The 25,142-nt window shown below is 35.8% G+C and overlaps 1 protein-coding gene across 2 annotated transcripts in view; it reads right to left on the reverse strand.

The window, feature by feature from the left end:
• Positions 1 to 2,102: 2,102 nt before the first annotated feature.
• The window catches only part of LOC149797112 (placenta-specific gene 8 protein-like), an 83,333-nt gene continuing 60,293 nt past the window's right edge, over positions 2,103 to 25,142 (reverse strand). Inside the window, exons 3-6 of one of the 2 annotated variants that reach the window (XM_089961782.1) lie at positions 16,022 to 16,152; positions 15,354 to 15,465; positions 3,732 to 3,907; positions 2,103 to 2,721 (exon numbers count right to left, since the gene is read on the reverse strand). In XM_089961782.1, coding sequence (XP_089817908.1) covers positions 2,614 to 2,721; positions 3,732 to 3,907; positions 15,354 to 15,465; positions 16,022 to 16,152 — 527 coding nt within the window. In that variant the 3' untranslated portion in view covers positions 2,103 to 2,613. The remainder of the gene's footprint in view (positions 2,722 to 3,731; positions 3,908 to 15,353; positions 15,466 to 16,021; positions 16,153 to 25,142) is intronic. The other variant, XM_089961781.1, reaches the window with a different exon arrangement.

Genomic DNA, 25,142 nt, shown 5'->3' on the forward strand with positions numbered 1-25,142 from the left:
TGCCACTATGGACAATCTGTATATTGATATACATGTTATAGTATGAGCTTGCTACAAACATTTTAACTTTCATTTTTTAATAAGAGGCAAAAATCGCATTACCATTTATATCCAATTTCATCCATGAGATCACTGGGGTAAAATGTAACGTAATACTGAATTAAGTAATAACCACTCCATTTCGGTCTGTGCAGAAAACGTGAACCTGACAACTGTGAACATCCTATAGAACGTTTATAGAATATAATCGGAACGTGATCGGAATTGACATTTGATGTAGAGAGTTGAGAGTATAGTATCCATTGTTGAGATCAAAGATGATTGCGAGTGAAATGTTGGTGAATTTAACTTTTGTGAAACATATATATTCTATTTCAGCGAAACATATATTTTATATTAAATTTATATTTTAATGTTATATATGCTACCGTGCACCACTTGCTCGCACGGGAAGAAAGTCATTGAAACCACCCCACTACCACGTGCTTAAACAAATTAAATTTACTATTAATGGTAAGAAAATGGTGATAATTATTCATTTTCGTAAACCTTTGTCCGGGATACGATTTACAATTCTCATAAAGAAATTGAATGTTCATGATTTAATCCATATTGATTCACTCTGTTCTTTACATTTAGCATTCACCCACGTTCAATGTCATACTGTCTGCTGCTTAATCTGGGTTCCAGGTTAGCTATAAATATTTTGCATTAATTATGCGCTATTTGAAATTTGGTTTTGAAATTTTCGCACATCTTGCCTACGGCGAAGAATAACATAGTCAAAAAGTATAAAAACAGGACACCGTTTTAATTGTTTTCAGTGATCAACCGAGAAACTTTAACTTGTTTTCTTTTCTTTCTAGTATACAGTTGACAGTGCATTTCCTCAATTGTATGGTCTCTATATAGAGATTAAATACTGAATGTAGTTTGTTAGAATTTATTGAGTTGCCATTAAAGGTTGTTTGGAAATCTATAAATTATTTTGTTTTCGTTTTGAGCTAAATATGATCAAATCCGTTGTACATGGTGTGTTGTCAGTATGCCAAAGATTCCTGGATTGGACTCTAGTTAGTTCCCAACAACGTTTGAAACACAAATTAGCATTATGGCTTGAACGTAAGATGGCACGATCATATGCATATAGTTGCAGCTAATAATAAGAGCCCTTGCAAGCTACCATATTAATGGCATGGAATCGTTCTAAAATAAAACAAAACATCGTACTGTCAATGATCTGGACTCTGTATTTTTAACTTTGATGATGTTTTATTGGGTGAATCGAAGACCCCACCCGTACCAAAATAAATAAATAAATAAAAATTCGTCTAATAAGGAAACACAGCGCAACTTCGTCAATTATATTATGCAAATTATTCACTTCAGACATTATATCCTGGGTAAATAAATATATTCAGAAAATTGAAATAAAACGAGACCTTGATAGAAATAGAAACATATATGCAAGTGACTACTACCACTACTATCAATAATAATAACAATAATAATGATAATAATAATAATAATGGATGGTAATAAACTGTATGCTTGGAGGATTGAAAACACACATGTTAACGTTTATAGGATTTGATTCTTTGACATCGTGGTTAACATATCAGCATGAAACACTCCGAAATTGTGTATGGTATTGCGGACTCGGAGGAGTTCCCCCTATGGACACTTGCAAGAAGTTTCAATTTGTCAGATACAAATTTCTAAAAAGGGCTTCTATATAACATGCCCATTATAGATGAAATTATTTTGGCAGCCGCAATTAAGCAAAAGATACTGGTTGTTGCTGTTGGTTCTCTATTATTTTTTGTCGATCTTTCACCTATCAAATAAGGCTCAACAAGATAACTTCAAAACTCGTTGACTTGAAAAACAAAATTAATGTTTTCTACGCTTTTCGAATTCTGAAATGTGCTTTTTTAGAGTTTCATATTTGTCTTCAGTAGCAGTTCGAGAACGGAGAATGATGCTTCGAAAGAAAATTTATAGCACAATTAGTTGACCTAGATATTTCTTTCTGATTTGTTTTATCACTACCGGAATAAACCCTGTTGAGACGTTATGTGTCTGAGCAGACCGAATTCATTGCCAAATTTACCTTTCTTGTCACCAAATGTGTACGTTTTGGCTATGTTCTCTACAGTACTTTAAAAATACTTCATTAGTTCAGGTACGAGATTTTAAAAAAATGTTTTTACGACTTGTTAGAAAACATGAATTCCAGGATAAATAAAATGAAAAAAATAAAATAAAATGGGCCAATGTTTATTTTCAGACAGCGTCTAGTTAATACGTCAGTATACTGAAACAGGTATTAACAACAACGCAAGCTACAATCGTAAGAATACAGGTTGCCAAATATAAACTGGTACAAAAGCAATTAACGAAGGATTATGTGATGGCATAAATTAATTCGAAATAATCGCCGGAAGGTCATCAAAAAGTTTCATTTCCATATTAGTGTTTGCTTACAACGAGTTTTTTCCTTTTTAAAACTAATGAAACACACAATAATTTGACATTCTGCCAAACGTATGAGATACACGTTTAGGTAGCTCTTTTGTTATGCTCAATTCACCAGTCTCATTTTGGGAGTTTTCAGTCGTGATTAGGATGCTGTCTGATGAAACCGTACTCTCGCTTCAGCTGACACATGACGCACAGAGGACAACAACAAACAGCCATGCAGTCGCCAAGGATATTGCCCTGTAATATATATATATATATATATATATATATATATATATATATATATATATATATATATAGAGAGAGAGAGAGAGAGAGAGAGAGATGATAGATAGATAGATAGATATGTGTGTGTGTTTTTGTGTGTGTTTGTTTGCGTATGTGATGCATGTATGAGGGCCACTGTGAGCTATACATCTTTCTACATATCTAATAGGTTCAATATTCCTTCAGCAGTGGAAAAGGTTGTCAAGAAGTAGTAAGTATTCTATGTCAAGCTGTCAAAGTATTAGTTAAAAGCGGCGTCAATTTTCATTTAAGATTCATAACCATATATAATGTCTTCACCTCCAATCTGAAGTCAGTACCGTCATTAACGTTTGACAACGTAATACAATTCAGTCTTTACAAAAAATAGCATTACAGTACTTTTCAATGCATATGTACTATTACGAGTTGATGAGAGTGTATAGCATGGTCGCTTAATTTGTGGATGATTGTGCTAGACAGTGTAATATTTGCTTTGGTAAAGGAGAAAATAAACGGAAAAGCTGGTAAAAAGGCGCATAAGGGAAGTTTATGTGCCCCGGGTGAAAAGGGTGATTTGATGATTTAAGAACGGAGAAAACAAACCACAAGGACTGCATAATAAATAAGTGAGATAATATTATTTTGAGTGAAACCAGCTATATCTAAACGATAATTCCATTGTTATATTGTGCAGAAAATATGTTAAAAAAGAATTATGACCTGACGATACGATATATAAAGTTATTTGCTCTGTGTTTTCATGGTAAATATTCAGTATATACGCAGTTTATTTATTGCAATTAGTTGTAAATTGATGGTAAATTGTTTTCTTTAATCACTGCTACCTTTTCATTTTTGCTGTTTTAATTTTGTTATTGATTGTACAATTCCAAATATACGGAGTTAAAAATATATCAGTCAATATCCCTGTCAGTCACTGTATTCCACTCTCTCGGTCTCTCATTCCCCCGCTCTCTCTCTGTCTCTCTCCCTGTTACCTGGATTTTATTGGCCTCTCGTACTTTAACCCTGAGGGCGACTAGCCATGGGACTGCGGTTCCACATACAGGAATGCATTCCCCTGGACAGAAACACGTCGGAAGACAACAAGACTCGCCCAGCTCCACGGCCAGGTAGCAAGAGTAACATGGCGTGCAGCAGCATGCCATCATACCTTGAAAGGAATATGTGATGGTTTGAAAATGACATTTCCCACTTATAAGTAAGTATCGCTTTATAGAGATTTTCCCTAGACCCGTTGAATGACATATCAAGAATTTTCTTTTTACTACTTAAGTATAACTATTTTTCTTTAATTCGTGTATATCATATTTTATAGCTAATGTATGTGATGTGATGTGATTTTTATTTTTAGCGTCGCTTTAACAATTTTTCAGTCATATCGCTACGTTGTCTGCAGTGTGGCAGTTTATAGTGAGGTCTAGCACTGGGGCATCATGCCGCAGACATGTAGCATGATGTCCCACCCAGTCACATTATTCTGACGCCAGGCCGACCAATCCTAACACTAACCTCTTAATGCTGGGCGCCAAGCGAGGCAGCTGTTAGTACCATTTTTTTAAGTCTCTGGTATGAAGCTAATGTATGTATGTATGTATGTATGTATGTATGTATGTATGTATGTATGTATGTATGTATGTATATATATATGTATGTATGTATGTATGTATGTATGTGTGTATGTATGTATGTATGTATGCATGTATGTATGTATTGTTATGCATATTTGATTTAATTTATATCTGATTTAATTGTTTGCAAGGTTTAACATTTTTCAATGTTTTTATTTCATTATATGTCAAACTAATGTAGTTTGGTTTACTAGGAACTCGATAATTTTCCAGAAAATAGTTTGACCCTGACTGTTCATTTTATAAATACATAAAGCTGACTTAGTTCACGACCTTAATTCTAAATTAGTAACAGTCACGTGAACAATTTTTTTTAATTTAAGAAAGACAAAAGACAGTTTAAAAAAAATGCATTTACAAGCGGAAGAAAGAGTAAAATTAGTGAGATTGAGGCTGTACTGAATACGTGACCCTAAGTTTGTAAATAGGTTTATTGAAGTAAACCACTTTTTTATTTATTCTTTGAGCAAAATGATTGGTTCTTGCTGATAAACATGACCACGTGGCTCTTATCCGAGCATCTGTTTTGCGCAATATTTAAGTTTTAAACCATTGCTTGGAGAGCTAGAGATCTCAGTCGGGCTTCTAAACACAGGAACGTAATGGTGTTTATTTTGTTGTGTCATTTTCGGAATTGGATTTTAATGTTTATTCAAATTATTTGGATTCAAAAGGATCAATTTGTTTCTCTGGAAATATTTTTGAGTGCTCATACAGAATTCTTGAACAAAGACATTTCTTAAAAAAATTATTCGGATTTCCGAAAACGGAGTGTTAATTCTTGTGTTTCTACAAGTAATTGTAGACAACCACACTATACAGGGTACAGTATACGTCAAAGCCTTTCATTTTGGATTCTTCGTCGGGACTCGAACTTAAATTCATTAGAACATTTCATTATTATGGCTCCTAAAATTTTATACGTGGATTATCATTGGATTACTTTTGTACTTGATTGTTAAAACCTTAAGTTCTCATTTTTTCAATTTTTACAGTATTTTTCTAGGGAAATAAATATATTGTTAAATTTTTCAAAGCTTGTTGTTTTTACTCTTTCTTATGTTGCTGTTTATTAGAGCCTAAACACGTAATATAAGAATATGTATATATGTATGCGTGTATGTATGTATGTATGTATGTATGTATGTATGTATGTATGTATGTACGCATGTGTGTATGTGAGTGTGTGTCTGTCTGTGTATGTATGTATGTATGTCTGTCTGTCTGTCTGTCTGTATGTATGTATGTGTGTATGGATGAATGGATGGATGGATGGATGGATGGATGGATAGATAAATAGTTGCTTGTATTCACTTATGTATGTATATATTGCTTGTCGTATCTATAAATGGATGGACATGTGTAGATATGTAAACGAAGATATGTAGATAGGACGGATATAGATTCGTATCGGTAGCTAAGCAACAAATAGAGATGAAAGTAGGCAGGTAATAGCCACACACCAAATCCTGTATGCCAGGTTGGTGCTTTAGGATTATACCTCTGTTATTTATTGAATTTGGAAATGATTGCGTATAGTTTAGTCTGCAGCATATTTCGCCAGTTTTGAGGGTATTTCTGTCAGTTTCTGTATTATTTTACAAAATCAGTAGATGAGGTGGTAGCTGTTCTGTTGAGTTCACTATCATGTTGAAATCGGCGTTATGCTGCTCAAAAGTCACAGACAACTTTATTTACAATAACTCCAATGTAATTTCAGTTCCTCCAATATTCCATTTTTGCTTGGGAAAATTTGGTTTCATTAATTTGTAAAACCTTAGTTTTTGTGTGGCTTTAAGTGTTCATGGTTGTATCATGCTATTCATAGCAAAATAATTAGACGTAAATCAGAATGTAGAAGTATCTCTTTGATATTGCTTGTTGATTTTGTTAACAATACTTTCTCCTACTTTAGCAATATGAAAATCCAGCAGTTTATTACAGAGAGAGAGAGAGAGAGAGAGAGAGAGAGACAGACTGTGCAAAATGGAATTTATAACAATCTTACATAATCTCATTAATGATAATAATAACGACTATAATAATAATAATAATAATAATGATAATAATAATAATAATAATAATAATAATAATGAGGGGTTAGTGAAGCGCATAATCATCAGAAGTTCTAGGCGTTTCTCAGTAATAGATAACACATAAAAACATACACAACGAAAAGATTACAACAACAAACACCAGGAAGTTGGAAACAAAAATATGCTGATAATAATGAAGGAAGTAAACAGTATTAAGTCCTCAAATCGTTTTTTTTTAGTCGAAATAGGTGAGACTTAACAGCACTCTTGAATGAGATAACAGTGACATTGTGTCTAAAGTCGTTTCACAGTGCCGGGCTCTGGTACGCAAAAGAACGTTGTCCGTATGACATCGTTTTACCAGTTGTAAAATGAGAATACGAGTGTCGGAAGAGGTCATATAGGTACATTGGACTTGAGCCAGTTAACGAAATGCAGCATTGTGAAGATATTTTGTGTTTGATTATGGATTGAACGGGTAGCCAATGGAAGTTACAGAGCAGGGGGAGGAGTGTTCAGTTCTTCGAAAAGCTGTGTTGTTAAATTTTTAAAATTCAGTAGCAGATACAGAGACGAAGCAGATATAAATTAATTACAATAGTAAAAATCAAGGAGGGTCAGGACTTTAATTTACCCACTATCCGAAGCAGAGAGAGGGAGGTTGACTACCCTCAGAAGGGCAGATTCAGTTATATGGCGAGGTAATTAAGCGGCCTGTACATCTGTCAAAATACTACTTGAATTCAGGCAAACAATTCTTTTACGATATTAATATGAATGTGATGTTAGAAACATGGCGGCAGTTCTTAAGATCGTTATGATGCAGCGTTTTTTATTTTTTTGTTTTTTTTTTTGTTTTTTTACCAATAGAGGCTATACAAAAATAGCTTTGAAAATTAATGGGAAGTCCCCAGATGAGAGATAAGTATTTACAACATCAGACAGTGTTGGCAATATTGAATCGAAGCACTCAAGCAGCAGTGATATCGGAATCGGATTGAGTTCACTTGACTTTGGAACTCCCTTCATACCAATTGTATGTACCAATGGCACCATAACTGCCTAAGTAAACTGACAAACACAAAACTCTCTAAATCGATCGACAAACACTAAATTCTCTAAATAAACCGACAAACTACCAAAACAATAAACACTCTAAGCCACTGATAGAACGTAACTCTTTAAATCAACTGACAAAACTAAATTATCTAAGTCAGCTGAGAAAAACAAAACTCTCAAAATCGACTGACCATCACTGTTTATTAAATGGATTAAAAAGAAGCAAACTTCATAGATGCTTTTGAAATTCATTATAATTGTTTTAACATATATCTATATCTTTTGTTTTGTAATATCTTTTGTATATAAGACTTCTTTGGTTATAACAAGCTGATATTAGCAAATATTTAACAATCTCGAACATATCTTCATCTTGAAGGTCTAAGGTTTCCCAACTCCAAATAAAATCCATTGTAAATATACACGCATATTTTGTTTTTCTGTGTACGCATGCATACCTTAAAAAGGCACCATGATTGATATTATTCTTTGGACTCCTACTCTCATCTTCTTGGAATATGTTCTAAACGTGATCATCCTCGCTCGGTATCTTTAGATTGGTCTGATTTCAAGTTCAAGTCATTGATGCACGCTGATGACCGATGACAATATAACTATATAATATCGATATATTTAATATCAAAAGAACACATACTTTCTAAATCCCAAAATTTAGCTATCCTTTTGAAAATGGGCGTTTTCAATTTTTACAGCTTCAATATTGGGATATGCGAAGTGTTGGTTAAATATTAGTGTAAGAAAAGTGGGATACGATGGCCATCTTTCTTCAGGAAAGTTTCAATAGTTTTGAGAACAGCATAACTAAATGTCAGGAATATAATGTTTCCTTCAGTTGTAGATTTTCGAAGGATACAAACTTTTACATTGTAAATACCTGATTTATCCTTGTTCGGCATCTGGCGATTCCCAAAGAAACACACCACTATCCTAACCAAGCTTCAATACACGGTGAACATGTGTAAACAAATTAGCTATACACAACAAAAGGCATTATTTTAACTAAGGTAGGTCTCAGTGAGCAAATATTTTTCTGTAGAATGGTGCATGGTATGAGCTGACCACGTTACTTGAGGATATAGATCTGGATAGGGCAAAATAGAAGACCGGACTGCAGACAATGTTGATAACATTTGTGTTGAAGAGGGAAGGTGGTTGGTGCAGGGGGTGTAACATAAAACCCTGTACGTTGCACAGGCATGCTAAAATGTGTTCATAAGTCATACTGATATACTTGATTTCCTAAAAGAGCATGAAGTAGAACGCAATACTGTATTTTCAGAAACAAAATAATTTTGGTGGAGGAGTGGTAGTGGCAAGTATAAAACCGCCAGATTAATTAAGTTTTGCGTTGTATATCTATATTATGTCTTTAATTTTTGTCCATGATTTTACTCTGTTAAGCCTGTGTGCAAAAACGGAGGACAAACGGGAATTGACATTAATCCATAAGTTTACCATGCAGTGGACTCTTGGGGGACAAACTGGAAATACTATGTTAAATAGGCACACATGTTTAACGTGGGTGTGGGTTTATAGGGTCAAAAGTGTTGAAAGGGACAAACGGTAACAGTGTTTATAAGGGCTGGCCTCAATGAGGTTACATTAGTACTGTTGATGTTTACCTGATTTGGCGCCGCTTTTGGTATGTATAGGAAATCTAATTTTAAATCTGTCCATAGGTTTAACAATGGAATACATTTATAAGGACGGATGTGTTTATGGAAAGAAAAGTGTGTATAGTGTCACATATAACTACTGATGATTAAGTGTGATATATGTCAGGTGTCGATGTATTGCTACATAGTGATGTACTGCAACACGGAGTCGTGGCCATGTACAGAAAAATAACATTTACAATTATTCATTGCGATTCCCATTCTTGTTTTTATCTTACTATTAGTCTTTAATTTGCGTTCAGTTATAATTTGAGAGGACTTCTATATTTATTTATTTAAACTATGCATTGTAATTACAATGTGTTCATGTTACTCTTTGGGCTAAACAATACTTTGTGATTATTGTGAATTCATTTAAAGACACTTTCAGAAAATTCATTTTCGAGAGATCTTTGCTATTGACACTTCTGCACATTCAAAGCTATTGGTACATGAGTATATTCAAGACCTAGAATTCATTCGGAATCCCCTAATATTTTGGACGTCTGACTGAACTTCCTAGTAGCACATTTGCCACATGTTAAGCCACTGTGAAAAGCCTCAAAGGTATAAAATTTATTTTGGTGGAGGGGGTTGGCATGGGTAAACTAATTCTAATTATGTAATATTTACGCTTCACTAATATGTAGCTTACCGTTTTCATATCTAGAAAACCTTCCTCTAATTCTAAGCAGTTCTAAAATATGAACCATTGAAATATACCAGAGCGGAGTGGGATGAGAGAATCTGACTACACAATTTAAACTAATTTCACCCCCACTCAGTAATAATAATAATAATAATAATAATAATAAAGTCAGTAATGCAAAATATGTCACTGCTGTGTAGCTGAATGTGTCAAGTAGGATAGAGACTGGTGACCTACAAAGAGGTAGAATTTAAATTCTGCATCAGAAATTTTAATAAATCCACTACTGTTAACAGAAATCAGTGATACTTATTATATCTCAACTATTGTTTCCAGATACAAATGACCATGGTTGTGTCTGTTAAAGGCCGAAGATAAAAGGAGGAGTAGATCATATGCAATCACCAAAACGCATGATTTAAGATGTTTCCCAAAATCGAGTGATTGAAGACCGCCTATAAGGTAGCGATAACTCTGATTTCATTTGATTGAATGAAATATCTCTATCAGTAAAAGATCAGTGAGCTCTCTGCATAGTGAGTGTAGGCAACCTAGAGATATACTATGGCTGCCGAAACATCGGATGAGTTCTTTAACGGAAGGGATAAAAGTGTTATACACTGCCTTCTCCTTTTAAAATTGTTAATTGGAACATACTAGCAGTCTATAAGATTGTCACCAGGTCAGATACAACTGTGACTCAGAATTTCTCAAGAAGATGAAAGTACCGACAGTAGTTATTTTTTTGTCTAGAAGACATACAAAGCATATGAAAAATTCAAATGACATCTGTGGCTAATTTATTTAATTTGATCCTATTCAAAACGAATGCGCTATTAAGTGTGATAATCACGACCGGCATGATGGATACTCAAAAAGAAAAAGTAGAAAATCTGCCAATGCAGTGAGAGTGGGGCAACTAGGATTAATGAGGTTCCTTGTGCATCAGTCACAAATGATTCTTCATTATGGACAATACACAGACCATCTTCTGGCACGAATGATGTATCCAGCAAACTTTCTTGAAAAGTCTCACTAGCGGAGATTGGTCTAACGTGAAGGTTGATAACATGAGGGATGTTTTGAGGCTGATACCCGTGCTGCGACAGTAAGTTCTACCAGTGAACTAACATTCTGACTTGTCTACCAACAAATTAAGGAGGTCGGTGAACCACGACCATTGAGGTCACAAAGTGCATATCAGGATGAGTTGAGCAGTGGAAGTCTCGACTTTCTGGAGAACTTGTGGAATCAACCTGAAGGGTGGGATCAATAAGCCAATGACCGTTGCCATTCCAAGCTGAAGGCAACGACTACCCAGACTATTGAATCGGAAAATGGGGAGACATAAAGGTGAGCTAGTTGTTAAGTTTCTTAATTACGATATTCCAAAATATTCCCTCCAAGGACTTAATCGAGTAACCGCTACCTCTTGATGCTTGTTCTTGACACAACTCCAATGAAAACTTATTGGCCTGGCCTAGACATACTGTCTACAAGAATATAATTGCCGTGAATATGCCAAGCTCAGATAGTATTTCCTCTAATTCTGTCCGGAGTAGGATGTTCCATATCGCCACCGAAAGAAAAGGAGTATAAATTCCCCCTGGTGTCTGACATGTGCAACCTGAGATGTGTTGTTAAAGGAGATTATCACACAATGGCCCCTAATTTGGTCTATGGATTCCTGCAGGGCGTAAAACACCTACCTGTTTTCATAATGGTTAGAAGGACTTCATCTTGAGACTCAAGACCCAGGAGAAATACACCTTCTGACTCTAGATGTGCGCACCAACCTGAGACTAACGAGTCGGTGTACATAGATGGGCGGAGTTCGAGACTTCTAGTGGAACTCCATTCAGGAGTCGATCCCAATTGAAGAACTCCATCCTATATTATTCAAAATCAGACCCCAGCTGACATCGAAATCCTTGTGTGGTTTCGACGTGAAGCCTTCACAGAGAAAATATTTCATGGACCCCAGGAGGAAAAGGCAAAGTCAGGCCAACATCAAAGTTTTAGCCTGAACAGTCCTCAAAAAATCAATGATTCTGACTATCGTTGCTGATGGTACACGTACTCTCTCCAGAAGAGTGAGGATTTTTATTGCCATGTAAACAAAGTCCCGAGAAGAACGAGCTCTGATTTATCTAGATTCGGCGTGAGTCCGGGCTGTGCCAACGTGGATCAAAATGGAACAAAGTTGCAAGAGGGACTCTTTTCTGCTGTTTCATAGCAACCACTAATCGAAGATGCTTAGTCATTTCTTATATTCTGATGGTGGGTTGGGTAGGCACACAAAATCACAAGCTCAGTTTGAAAGGAAACTGATCCTTATTCAAGAGGATGCACAGTCATTCAATATCGGAAGGCACTGGTTCTCTCAATTTCGGAGGGTGGGATGGGCGCACTCCTTTCTCTCAGCATAATGCCTACTGTCTCAAGTTACATGCGTCCCACTCTGAGATCGATCCTATGCATTAATAAGGGACTGTAAATAAACGGAGGAAGGGGAAAGACCTTCACTCGTGCGTTCAACTTTCGACCACATATCAAATATGATCCTGCCTAGGACAAGAAACAAGACATATGTAAGTACGTATAAATGTTGTGTGCGATATATAGGCTTGGTATGTGTGACGATGGGGTTTCTTAGGCCCAAACTACCCAACTGGCTGTCTCTTTGTTCTAAAGGAATCTGTATAAGTGTAATAACCAGGTTGCCCTAACTTTTAACAAACAATTTAATACCTCAAAGGTGGTGTTAGCACTGTAACCTGGATTAAGGAGTCATTATTGTTACGACTCTATGACCTTAAACTAAGTAAAAGAAACTGTTCAAAATCAAAAGGTTTTGCAAAATCCAACAATAACGTATCACCCTCTGAATGCAAAGTGAACATTTAAATAGAACTTACAGTATTGCGAACAAATTACCATGTAGTCCTAATTATTTTAATTTCAAGTCCAAAATTATAACGTATTGCAAATGAGATCCAGTGGTGCTAAGAATGAAGTCAAATCATGAATGTGCTGATGAACCACCAACCTCGACTGTAATAATGCGTCAAGAGTCTTGATGTAACAGACTGATAAAATCACGATTGTCTTTAAATTAATTCACAGTAATCCAAAAACGTCAATTTATTCCAAAGGCAATGAGCAGTTTGTAATTCCAAGGAATAATTGAATTTAAATGCACACAACCAAAAGACTGATTCCGCTACATATATTAGATAGGATTAATTATTTTTGCTTGATATTACCATTAAAATAAACAACTAAGAAGCACTAATAGATATGAGATGAGGGTTCTGAGTTCATTTCCAGAATACTTTAACAAGATCAAATGATCACGTAAATATGTTTACAAACCATTACAGTGCAGCGTATGGTCATTGAGCTGAATGATGATGTTTAAAAAAAGACACTTAAATCTACAATCATGAACAAAAATGAAACACACAATATAGATATACATATCATCATCCTTACATTTTATTATCATAATATGACTTTGAATAGAAGCGTACAATATCTACTAAGCTACTGAGACATATCAGTCTTGTCCTAACAAACATGATACTTCAAGGAAGAATTATTTGCATTTGTAACACCGCTCAGAAAATAAATACGTCAATAAAAATGTATTGGCAATATCAATGTGATTTCGACACACAGCTAATATTATATGCAAATAATTATTGAAACCTACACGAGTATAATGCTAGCTGAGCTTTAAAATAGAGCCTAAAAACAAACACAAATCTATCTAAATACTATTTCAGAAAAATAATGGGCATTTTGTTGATCGTTGAATGAGAGGGGTTTATATTCTAAAGTTCGGAACAGCAACGACCATTACTGGTATGTATTATATCTGGAAGGAACAAATATCGCACCTTGACACAGCATGTAGTCCAGAACAAATCATGAAGCGCTGTTGCACCTGGACCGAAGAATCAGACTGGGATTGTGAAATACGTCCTCAAAAACGTTCTAGAGTGTGACAATTGTACACCTGGCACTGACGAAGGTTTTCATATCAGAAAGGAATTATCTACATTTAGTGAAATTTAATGCACTACCATTTTTACAGTTAATGTTTTGCCTCCAAAGTTATTGTTCTCATTTTTATTTACTTTTGTGGCTGAGATAGTTTCCTACTATTCATTTATTCAGTGAGCCACCAAATCTTCTTACATTTACATCAATAGTTTTCACAACTTCCTACACTAATTCAACATATCTAAAATGAAAGCAATTTTGCTCATTACTTCATGAACATAGGTAATAATAATAATAATAATAATAATAATAATATTATTATTATTATTATTATTATTATTATTATTATTTCTATTATTATTATTATTATTATTATTATTATTATTATTATTATTATTATTACTATTATTGATAATGCTACGATAGTCTTCAGGCCTTATATCGAGAATGAATTTACATTTGTACAAAAATATTATTCAAATGTCTAGTCGGAGTTTCTCAATGTCTATGCTAAAATAATGATGTTTACATTAAACGTTTTGGTGTAAAGAGATTCTTATGTTACGTGTTTAGGCTCTAATAAACAATAAGAAAAGAAAGAGTGAAAACAACAAGATTTAAAAATTTAACAAATGATTTATTTCCATGGAAAAACACTCTAAAATGAAAAAAATAAGAACTTACGGTTTTTAAGAATTAAATCCAAAAATAATCGGAGAATAATCCAACGAATTAAATTTTAGAAGTCCTAGTCATGAAATGTTCTAATCAATTCAAGTTCGAGTCTCGAACTTTGGATTTCCGAATTAAGGTCAGGAACTAGGTCAGAAATATAACCAGTGTTTCTATTATTTGGTATTTATTAAAAGATTCAGGTCAAACTCAATTTTCTGGAAAATATCAAATTCCTAGTAAACAAAATTACATCACATTAACATGTAGTGAAATTTAAAAAAATTAGAAAGTGACAATTAAATTAAATGAGAAAAAAATTAAATCAAATATGCATAACAAGATATATAGCTGTATTACGGCTATCGAACAAATGACGCCATTTAGGGCGGTACCGTCACTCGTAACTGTATTCAATTACCGTGAATCTCACAATGCAGCCAAGGAAAAAAACTCCCAATTATAAATACTTTTCCTAAATCGCATGATACAGCCAAGGACAAAACGGGTTACAAGATGAATCAAACAATTGTTTTGCCTCATGAAATGAACCTGAATCTTGTTCGTTTTTTAATTGATAAAAAAGAGGAAAAACTGAAATGACAATGACTGTTTGTACAAGTTTCCCGTTGTATTTGGGTGAAACAAATATCAATTTCAGCATAGTGTTGGGATCGACAAAATATTTTCAACATTATATCGAACACAGAAATTCGAAAGCCCCAGTCCCGCAAAAATACAGTATTCCCTTGAAATCGTTTATATAAGATAAGCACATAAATGTCGATAATAATTGCTATATTTGTGAATAAATGAGATTAGAATTAGTGAGGTTTTATATATTTGGAGGGATAGATGGAGAGTTTACATGAGCTCGCATCCTCTAAACACCCGCAAAGCCCCGTACTCCAATCTCTAGGACCAGTGCTTCGTTGTGGCTGCTGATTTATGACGACTGTGGTGCTGTTGCTTTGTTGTATCTTCAGAAGAAAGAATAAAATCAATCAGGCATTTCTATCTATACGCCCATCTATTTAAAAACAATTGCCACTTCAGCAAAGGAAAGCAGAGACAATAAAATAATATTTTTTCTTCTAGCGCCTTCACATCATCTTACACATGTCATTTGAGTACACTATAATGACTCTGACGGGTAAATCGAAAATAGAATGAGAGATTTGATGTCATATCAGTTTATACTGTTTATTTCTTACCATTTGGTTATAACTTCCTTGTATTTCCCAAACTAATTTTATATTTATTACAATCTAATTTTTAATTTTCCTGCACCAAACCATTTTCTGTCAAACTCAGAAATGACGACATAAGTTTTCTCGTGTCAAACAACTATATCCGGAAAAAGGTTCATCTTAATTTCACAAAATTCACAAAACGTTTATGAAACATGTACATTGATAATTTTGCGTGTGTTATTCATAATAAACGTGGGGTATATATAGTGCTTATTCTCATTTAATTTCGAATCCCTGTTTAAAATTACTATACCATCTAAATGCTATATCAATCCATACATACCGGCTGCATCATCTGCATCATGGAAAATCCGGGTTGTTGGACATATTGTACATTCGGGTAATATCCAGGTAAACTACAATCCATTGTCTGGTTGTTCGTAGCCGCTTTAAGTTGCGGACGGCTGCTGGAAACTTATGATCGATACAGAGGTTAAAAAAATTACACATGCAAATCAACTATTATTTGATCAGAGCTATCAAAGATCAACTGTATGAATTCGGCTGTGGATAAAGGTTTTGGTACCAGTATTTATGCATAAAACAAATGCTGAAACACACAAAATATTTGACTCTACTGGCATATGATTTATTATCTTGCTGCAATGTAGGCATGAACATCTGGGAATAATATATGACTCAAAATGAATACTATTTCATATTGTCTCTCACTTTACTGAACTACACTGATCAGATAACACTAAAACAAGTTGAATTGCTTCGACAAATGGAGAAAAAACGAAACCATTCCAGAGAAAGCAAAACAGAAGGCTCAAACAATTAAAATTTCTTCATAAGTTTTCTAAGTTAAAGAATGTTTTAACATTTTTCATTGCTTAGTCGTTTCATTTACATAATATTCTCACACAGCGAAACAAGTGACAAGAAATACGTATATTTGTCCAGTAGAAAACATTACAATCTTTCACCTTTTAACATATTTTTTGGTTCACATTAATTCAAGTTATTAATTTTGTCAAGGCCTCGAGTTTATTCTACCGGTCATCCCACACATCATTCAAAAGTTAACTGATAGTGTCACATGATCAAAACAAACATTACTATTGTAAAGGAAAGGAAAGTTCGTGGAGAGACATTGTGAAACAACATAAGATGTTAAGCTACCATTAAGAATCTTGTAGAATGAAATGCTCATACTTTTACGAAACCAGATCATCATGTCTAGAACTAGTCTTTTATACTGCAGATGTTAAAAATTACGGCAAAGTAACTGTAAGGCTCATGTATAAGTTACTAAATAGAATCGATGTAGAATTGCATATATCTATTATGAACGAATCTCTCTCCATACAATCATGAGTTAAGGTAAGGCTAGTCTTTTCGGCAGTGTGCATTGCTATTCGATTTTCAGTTTTGAAAAAAAAATAAAACTTATTTGTTTCAACACTTAACGGTAGATCCATAAATTTGATATTCATTAGCAGGCAACGGAGAATTGAAAGGCACCTTTTAACATACAAATGAATGAAATCAAACAAAAATAACTTGAAATCAGAGACAATCAAGTGATTGTCTAGTAAGGCGTCGTAACTAATATCAATGTACATTTGTAAGCATTTATTTCCAGTAGAAAAAAACTGTATCAATTCAACAATAATTCGTATGCCTTGTGGAATAGTACTTAAAGCTAATGTCGGGATGTTATGTTTAAAGCGAACTGCATTATCTGTTCTAGTGTCTATCATTTATGAAAGTATTTGACTTTATTACAACCAGGTATATTACAGCTAAATGTTTAGCGAATTAACTCGTCACGATTAAATGCGTACGTGCTACACTGATGCATACCATATTCATTGGTTTTATCTCAAGAATGGACCATATCACAAAGTTATGAAAAATGAATGAACACTTCTGGTTTTAAATAAAATCACATGCTTTCTAGAAAATAACATTTATTCTGTATATAAATAGCAATAATTAACATCACAAAAATACTTAAATCAATACATCATATAGGTATTAAAATGTATCAGAGGTAAGTTTCTCTGTTGGACATGATAAAAAAACATGTACAAAGGCTCTGCGTACCCAGCACACATTAATATTCTCTTGTCAGAACTTGCAAACAGTCATTATTATTTTCGCGATAGGTGGTCTTTTCCTTTAACCGTAACCGTCTTTGAAGACTTGCATTGTCTGAGACGTTTCCAAGCTGGTCCCAATACATGGTTTGCTTCCTGTGACTGCACTGCATTCTAATGGTAGTGTTGCATTCTTCCAGTCTTCTTTACCATCTTTTCATATGATCTTCATTCTCCTTTACCTCTCTTTTGATATTACTAAGGTTATCTTACGATTTTCTTATGTAGTGTAGTTTTTTATAAAGCATTGGAGGATTGCCAAATTAACCGTGTACCATAAAACCTACTCACTGGTTTAATATATGCATCACTTTATCCTTCAACGTTTTCCATGTTTTTTCTCCCATCATCTTGGCTGACTCAGATATGGAGACATTAAGTGTTTCTAAATTTAAAATGTGACGTAAGTGCAATAATTTGGATATTGCACATTGTTTGCTAGTAGATGCAGATATTCATATAAGAATATATGCTAGATGTTTCTTTAAAAGTGAAGTGACCGATGTAAAGAAACAATTAGCTCCACAGACCTCCGTTAGTACGGAACAAAGCTGATGAAGAACTTGTCCTTCAACCTGTTATTCTCTAAGTCTGATCCCCTTATAATGTCAGATCACTCAGGTGCATGCGCAAATATAAACAACTTAGGTCCCTGATATATACCAATAAGTCTTTCTGTCTCAAAACAGAACATAATTTTTGAAGCCTCAGTTTAGTTTGATTTTGAAGCCTCACTTTAGTTCGATTTCTAAACTCAGTTTCTCTAATTCTTTTGGACATTAAATTATACTACTGCTTTACCATAGGAAACGGTTCTACCATACAGATTTGTCAAGTGCGTTCAACGGCAAAGCCAAGAACGTGGGCATTTTTCAAAAGAAACTATCAACCAATTTAGGTCTCTTCTATAGTTGACTGATCATTTCAGTTTTATTACAGGACGATGCGTTCTTAATCTTATTTAAAGCTAATCATTAAATGAATTCTTGTATTTCCATTTCTTTGCAGCATAAATTATTTTAAGCCACGTTGTAAACGTGTCAGTTCCGTTAACTTAAACAAAACTCACGCTGTTAAAATGTGCAAAAACATGTTAAATACGAATTCTGTCCTGACGATGCATTAAGTTATTTTTCTTTATTTCTCATTGTGAACATTCATAATATATGCATTTATTTCTGTTTGATCTTTGTAAATACATGTGTTGTCTCTCCTTTAAACGCCGCTGCTTCCAATATTTGCCATTCTCTTTAAATTTTGGATTGTACTGTTCGTAATGCACAGAAGAAAATAAAGATGTAAAAAAAACACACACAAAAAAAAAACAAACAAAAAAAAAAAAAATACAAAAAAATCAAGTTTGCTCGCTTGCTGGCTCTCTAAAGAAACCAGATGTATGATACCATTGCTAAGTCACACTTAGACTTTCAACCTGCGAAGATGGAAGAAAACCAATCGGAAATACACACCGTCTAACAAGATCTGTGGTGAATACTCTATAACCCAAATTACACCTATGAATAATACCATCTCCCCCCAAAAGGGAATTACAAGTTATTTAAGCAATAGCTATTTTGTCTGTCACGAGCAGGGTCGTTGGTCAATGGAGTGTCTTACGCAGAAACAAAAAGTGGAAGAAGAGAAAAGGGATGATCAAAGAGACTTCATAAGCAAAGGAACCATGTACTTAATGCAAGATACTATTTTTTTATACGATTAAATTATTATTGTGATATCTATATCCCGAGAATACACCAAACGTAAATAAACAGTGATTTTTTGAATAATAATAATAATAATAATAATAATAATAATAATAATAATGATAATGATGGCTTATTGATATGTATCTTCAGCCAGAGGTCCGTATTACAAATAAACATTATTATTATTATTATTATTATTATTATTATTAGTAGTAGTAGTAGCAGCAGAGGGGGCGAATCGGACATTTTGTCCAATCGTTATTTGGCTTAATTATTACTTTCTGCACTCAACGATCTAGTGTCGTCAGCGCCTGGTAAAAAAAAAACGACGACGTCGTTGGGGGATCGTCGCGTCGTCATTTGGTTTAATTAACACCTTCTGCGCGCCGATCCCCAGTGTCGTCAGCGTCCGGTAAGCACATCGACGACCGCGTCGATGTCATCGCCCCCTCTGCTGCTAAGAAGTTATTTACAATGATCTTACAAACAGAGTGATCACTAACTCCTCCTCCTGTAGATCAATTAGGTTATTTGACTGATCGGTGAGTTTAAAATTAATTCTCGTTAAAAACCGATCATGGCATCGCATATAGACCGGATTAATCGGATTCTCAACAATTAAAAATCCCGGAGGGGCTGTTGGTGAAAATGAATAAAGGATATATCCCTGTTGAGCTTGATTTGATTGATTGGTATCTACCTGGTAACTCCCTTCGATAACATCACACACTAGATTGATTGCTATCACCGATGCGATATTTACGTTGTATGGAGCAATATGCATACCATCATCCCCGTTATCGTGTCTGAGGATATAAGTTGATGGACTGAGAAAATCATTAAGAGACTTTCTTAGTTCTGGCGCGTTGTATCCTGGAAACTTGAAATCGGGTAAATCGGCTTCTGTGATATTATACCCGGTTAGGAATTTTTGTTTATTATCATCGCTGCTATCGGATATTGTCTTAACGATTCGCTCATTAATATATTCCATGTCTGATATAAGTTGATTTAACACCTCAACGTGTTTTCGTGTTTTTGTTTTCCGTAGCTGTTCTAGTTGTGATTGGTAATTACGATTAATCTCGGCAAACGCACCAGTGATATCATCTAAACGAACTGTGACCTTGGCTGACAATTCAGGAGTTTTCTTATACGGAAAAAACCATTGCATGGTATTCCTGTCTTGAAATATAAACTCGCTGGGTAATAACGTGTTTCTTATAATAGACAAATCATTCAGATAACTGGGATTAATCTCATGATACGATTGCACATTTGTGTGCAAATCCGCGGGTGGATTCTTAGGCCATCCTAGTATGGTTCTTATTGAACTGTTATAAATATCAACCATATACCCCGGTGTGCTTATTTCAATCGTCGATGATAACGTCGGTTCATGAACCGTAATAGCGATTTTTGATTCCTTTCCTGTGATCGATTTTATTCTGCGTTGAAATTCTTTATTGATTTGCTCTATTTGGTATGACCCAGTTGGTATTGTAACCTCCTCCCAGTCTGGGGTCCCATCGGGTTTATTTTTCCGTGCAAAAACCAGCGAGTTATTAGGTTGTTGTCCGTTAAATGCGTCCGCTCGAATATTAGGCCAACTGTGATATACTCGCAATTTTGCCAGCGCTATTTCCTTCACTGGAACCGGCGACGGGAAGTTCACACTGAATTCGGGTTTCGTTGACGTTATTGATATCATATTTGTTTGTACCGGAGTGGTGTTCTCCGCGATCCGCTGAAGTAATTGAAACCCTTCGGGGTTCAGCGACATTATTATTATTTGTTGTCTTTAGTGTCTAATTTCAACAACCAGGTGGTTCCGGCTTCCAGTTGAAAATCCTCGATTTTTGACATCGCGGAGCTATACAACTGGACCATCGTGGAGAATTCAACATCGGATACGAACAAATTATCAATTGACAACGAGATCAACCCGGATAATTTCGAGTACGCGTCGGATACTATTTGATGTTTTACTGTATACTCGTTGAGTTTTTTCTGAAAACACGATGATATCTTCCTAGTGATTGCGTTGGCGACTCCAGCAACTGTTGTCATCGCGGAGACAGCGATTGGAACAGCGATCGGGGCTATCGTGGTCACCGTGGATAAAATAACACCGGTACCGGCCACTATACCCGACACCGAGTACACGACCGCGTCGATGGCGGTTATTTTTCGGCGGTATTTTTTTATTTTTGCACGGTATTGTTCGGAAAGCGTTTTCAAGTTCGCGGAGAATTCTTTTGCGGTATCGAATCGATATTGATGTGACGTCGGTGATACCTCTGATTCAATTTCCTTGGTGGTCATTTTTATTTTAAAAGAACTAGTGTTTTTAATTACTTAGATTCGCTACAAATTCCATATACCATGTAATGTTTGCCCCGGCTAGATTTCTATCAACGGCATAAATTGTAAACTTTTCAGTTGCGTTCTTGTCTATAATTGTTGATATTGTATTGTTAAACCCGGATGAACTCGACGATAATATATTAAACTGCATCATTGAAATCAGTGTCAATCGATAAATGCCCTTAACAGTTGCGGTGATATTTACTGTATTCTGTGTAGGAGTCCAATCGAATGATCCATGCCGAATTGTGTATACTGTGTTGATGATGTTCTCATGAGGGATTTTTATTTTTTCAAATTGCTCTGCTACTCTCGGTAGCCCGTCTTTAATCGCTTCAACATCAGTTCTGATTATTCCTACTTCCTGCCAATGCGCGTCTATATTATTCTTGTTCGCTGCAACATTAGTTTTGATTGTTTCTATTTCCCGTGTATTCTCGGTCATACTTTTTTTGTTTGCTGCAACATCAAGTTTGATTGTTCCTATTTCATATGTATGCACGTCTATACCTTTTTTGTTCGCTGCAACATCAGTTTTGATTAATCCTATTCCCCGCCAATACGCGTCTACATTTTTTTTGTTCGCTTCGACATCAGTTTTGATTGTTCCTATTTCCTGTGTATGCGCGTCCACACCCTTTTTGTTCGCTTCAATATCAGTTTTGATTGTTCCTATTTCCTGTGTATGCGCGTCCATATTATTTATGATCGTTGTAACATCAGTTTTGATTGTTTCTATTTTCCGTCCATGCGAGTCTACATTATTTATGATCGTTGCAACATTAGCGCCGATTATTTCTATTTCCCGTTCATGCGCGTCTACACTCCTTTTGTTTGTTGCAACATCAGTTTTGATTGTTTTTATTTCCTGTCCATACGCAGTGATATCATTTATAGTTATTGTAATCTCATCCGGCTTGGTATTTTTTTTACCAAAGAATTTATCAAAGTTGTCATCGATCCTGTTAACATTTTTTCGCAACGGGGGTAAATTGGCCGACATCTCCATAAGATTCGAAATAGCATTTTTTATTATTACAAGATTTGGTTCGTCTGCCGTCGGGGGTCCCCGAAAAAAACTATTGACAATGTCTCGCATTTCGCTGACGTGCGTTATCATCGACCTGAACTGTTCTCCATGAAAGTTAAATTCACCACGTAAACCCTTTAACGAATTTGACATGGTTATATAATTGTCGCCAAGTGTACTTATTTTTCCATTTATTGTCAAGATGGATTCACCCGGTTTGAGTCGTCCGTCGCCGGTATACAACGCGATAGTGCCCTCGGCGGCATCACGCTGTCGTATTAAAACGTCATTCAGCGACACATTACTGGATTTCAATTTACCCTGGCGGTCTTGAAATACAACTATTTCATCTGGGTCAACACTGGTTAAGTTCAACGTATCAGCGATTTCATCCTCAAATAGTTTTTTTATGTCATCGGTGGCGGGCGTTTCCGTGGGCTTTTTCAGCGCCGAAACCGGTCGTCCCCAGATATCAATCATCGTTATTGTAAAAAAAACCAGCGTTTCTAATTAACCCGCCGGGCCTCTACGACCCCACTAGTATATTCGTTTACAACCATATGAGGTGGTTTTCGCGATGATGAAATCGCCGCGAGTACGTTCAATACCTCACGGCCACATATCGGCGGGTCACTCAATTGCTGTGTTGGCAGCGTGGAATAAAAAACCCGGGCTGAACACGCCCGGGCTGAACACGCCCGGATATACCGCATAAACTCTTTCGGCGGAGCTAACCCGTATGAATCAAAATAGACGATCGCACGCGGATCAATCGCGTATGCAACCCAATGAGTTCCCGCTCCGGAGGACCCATCGAGGTTAATTATGCCGGTTTCAATATTTCTTGGTGCCGCCGGTAATTGATCCCTCATAAAAACACCTCTGAAGTTTTTTATCGCTAGCGCGTTTGCGGCGTCTATTAAATCAAAATTAGACATGGGAGTCATAGACTCCCGAGTCAATAAACGGTTCCCGGTAGTCTTAGACCCTTTCCCGAGTACCATGAATACGGGGTTCCCGGTAGTCTTAGACCCTTTCCGGCCACGGGTCGTTTTTTTTTGTAGCCTTTCCCGGTTGCCTTCTTCAATGCCATCCCCGCCGCGGTACCAACGGCTCCTAACGCCGCCGCCTTAGCCACTGCTGGTGCGGCCGCAGCAATCAATGCCGGAATCGCAGCTAACAGCGGAAATATCCCACCGGTCTTTTCCATGTTTTTAATTGCTGCGGCTGAAAAATCTATTTGAACACCCTTTTTATTCTTCATCGCATCATTGAAATGTTTTATTTGACGCGCCGTCAACGATATCTTATGATTACCACCTGCCATCTGTGACGGCTTCAGCGTTATTGTGGTTCCGCATTGTTTAGCCGACTTTGATCGTAATTTCTTGACTTGACCATCAGTCAACTCTACACTGACGACACTATACGACATTTTATTGTAAACGCGTTTATGCTTTCAATTACATGTTTTCCACTGGCGCATCAACGATTCTCATTCGTCCACCAACACCTTCTAGCAGCATTGATTTATCGCTGAGAATGACAGCGACCGCTCTGTAATTAACACCAGCTGGGGCTATACGAGCTCGGAAGTGTATATCAACGACGGATTGTCTCGTTAAATCAAGATGTTCCAACGAAAAGTAATAAATCGGATACAGGTTTTTAAAATCAAGTTGTGATATTTGCAAACCAGTGTCGACGTTTTGATCACGACCCATATATGACAGCAATCGATGATACACACGTGCGACATGGTTGTCACCGTAATTAAGCTGTATATCCTCGGATGGTTCCTGTTGTCCGTTTATTCTCAGCGAAACCTCCATGACTCCTAATCGATCAAATATCATATGGCTGCGTTCTTGATTACCCAATCGTTCCCTATTCTGTAGCGCTATGAATATATGACGCGGGGCTGAAACACCCTGTTTTGATGCTAGGTGCCATGTAAACGTATCGGCGACGTTATCCTCTTTAGCATCAGTTGTTACCGCTAGCCAACTCAACAACGATTTCCCTCCCTGTTCCATAAATGCTAACAATCGTGCTTCCGTGGTAACTGATGGAGTCAGCACCGGCATCCACAATGCCATTTTAGTTAAAATGACTTTACAGGCAGCGACGCCATCAGCATGCCATATTGCATTGTTATCATCGCCCCTTCGCGTCAGCGCGATTGTATGCTTAGCC

The sequence above is a fragment of the Sinohyriopsis cumingii genome, chromosome 6 (assembly GCF_028554795.1).
Source record: "Sinohyriopsis cumingii isolate HCF-2022 chromosome 6, ASM2855479v2, whole genome shotgun sequence".
Taxonomy (NCBI): domain Eukaryota; kingdom Metazoa; phylum Mollusca; class Bivalvia; order Unionida; family Unionidae; genus Sinohyriopsis; species Sinohyriopsis cumingii.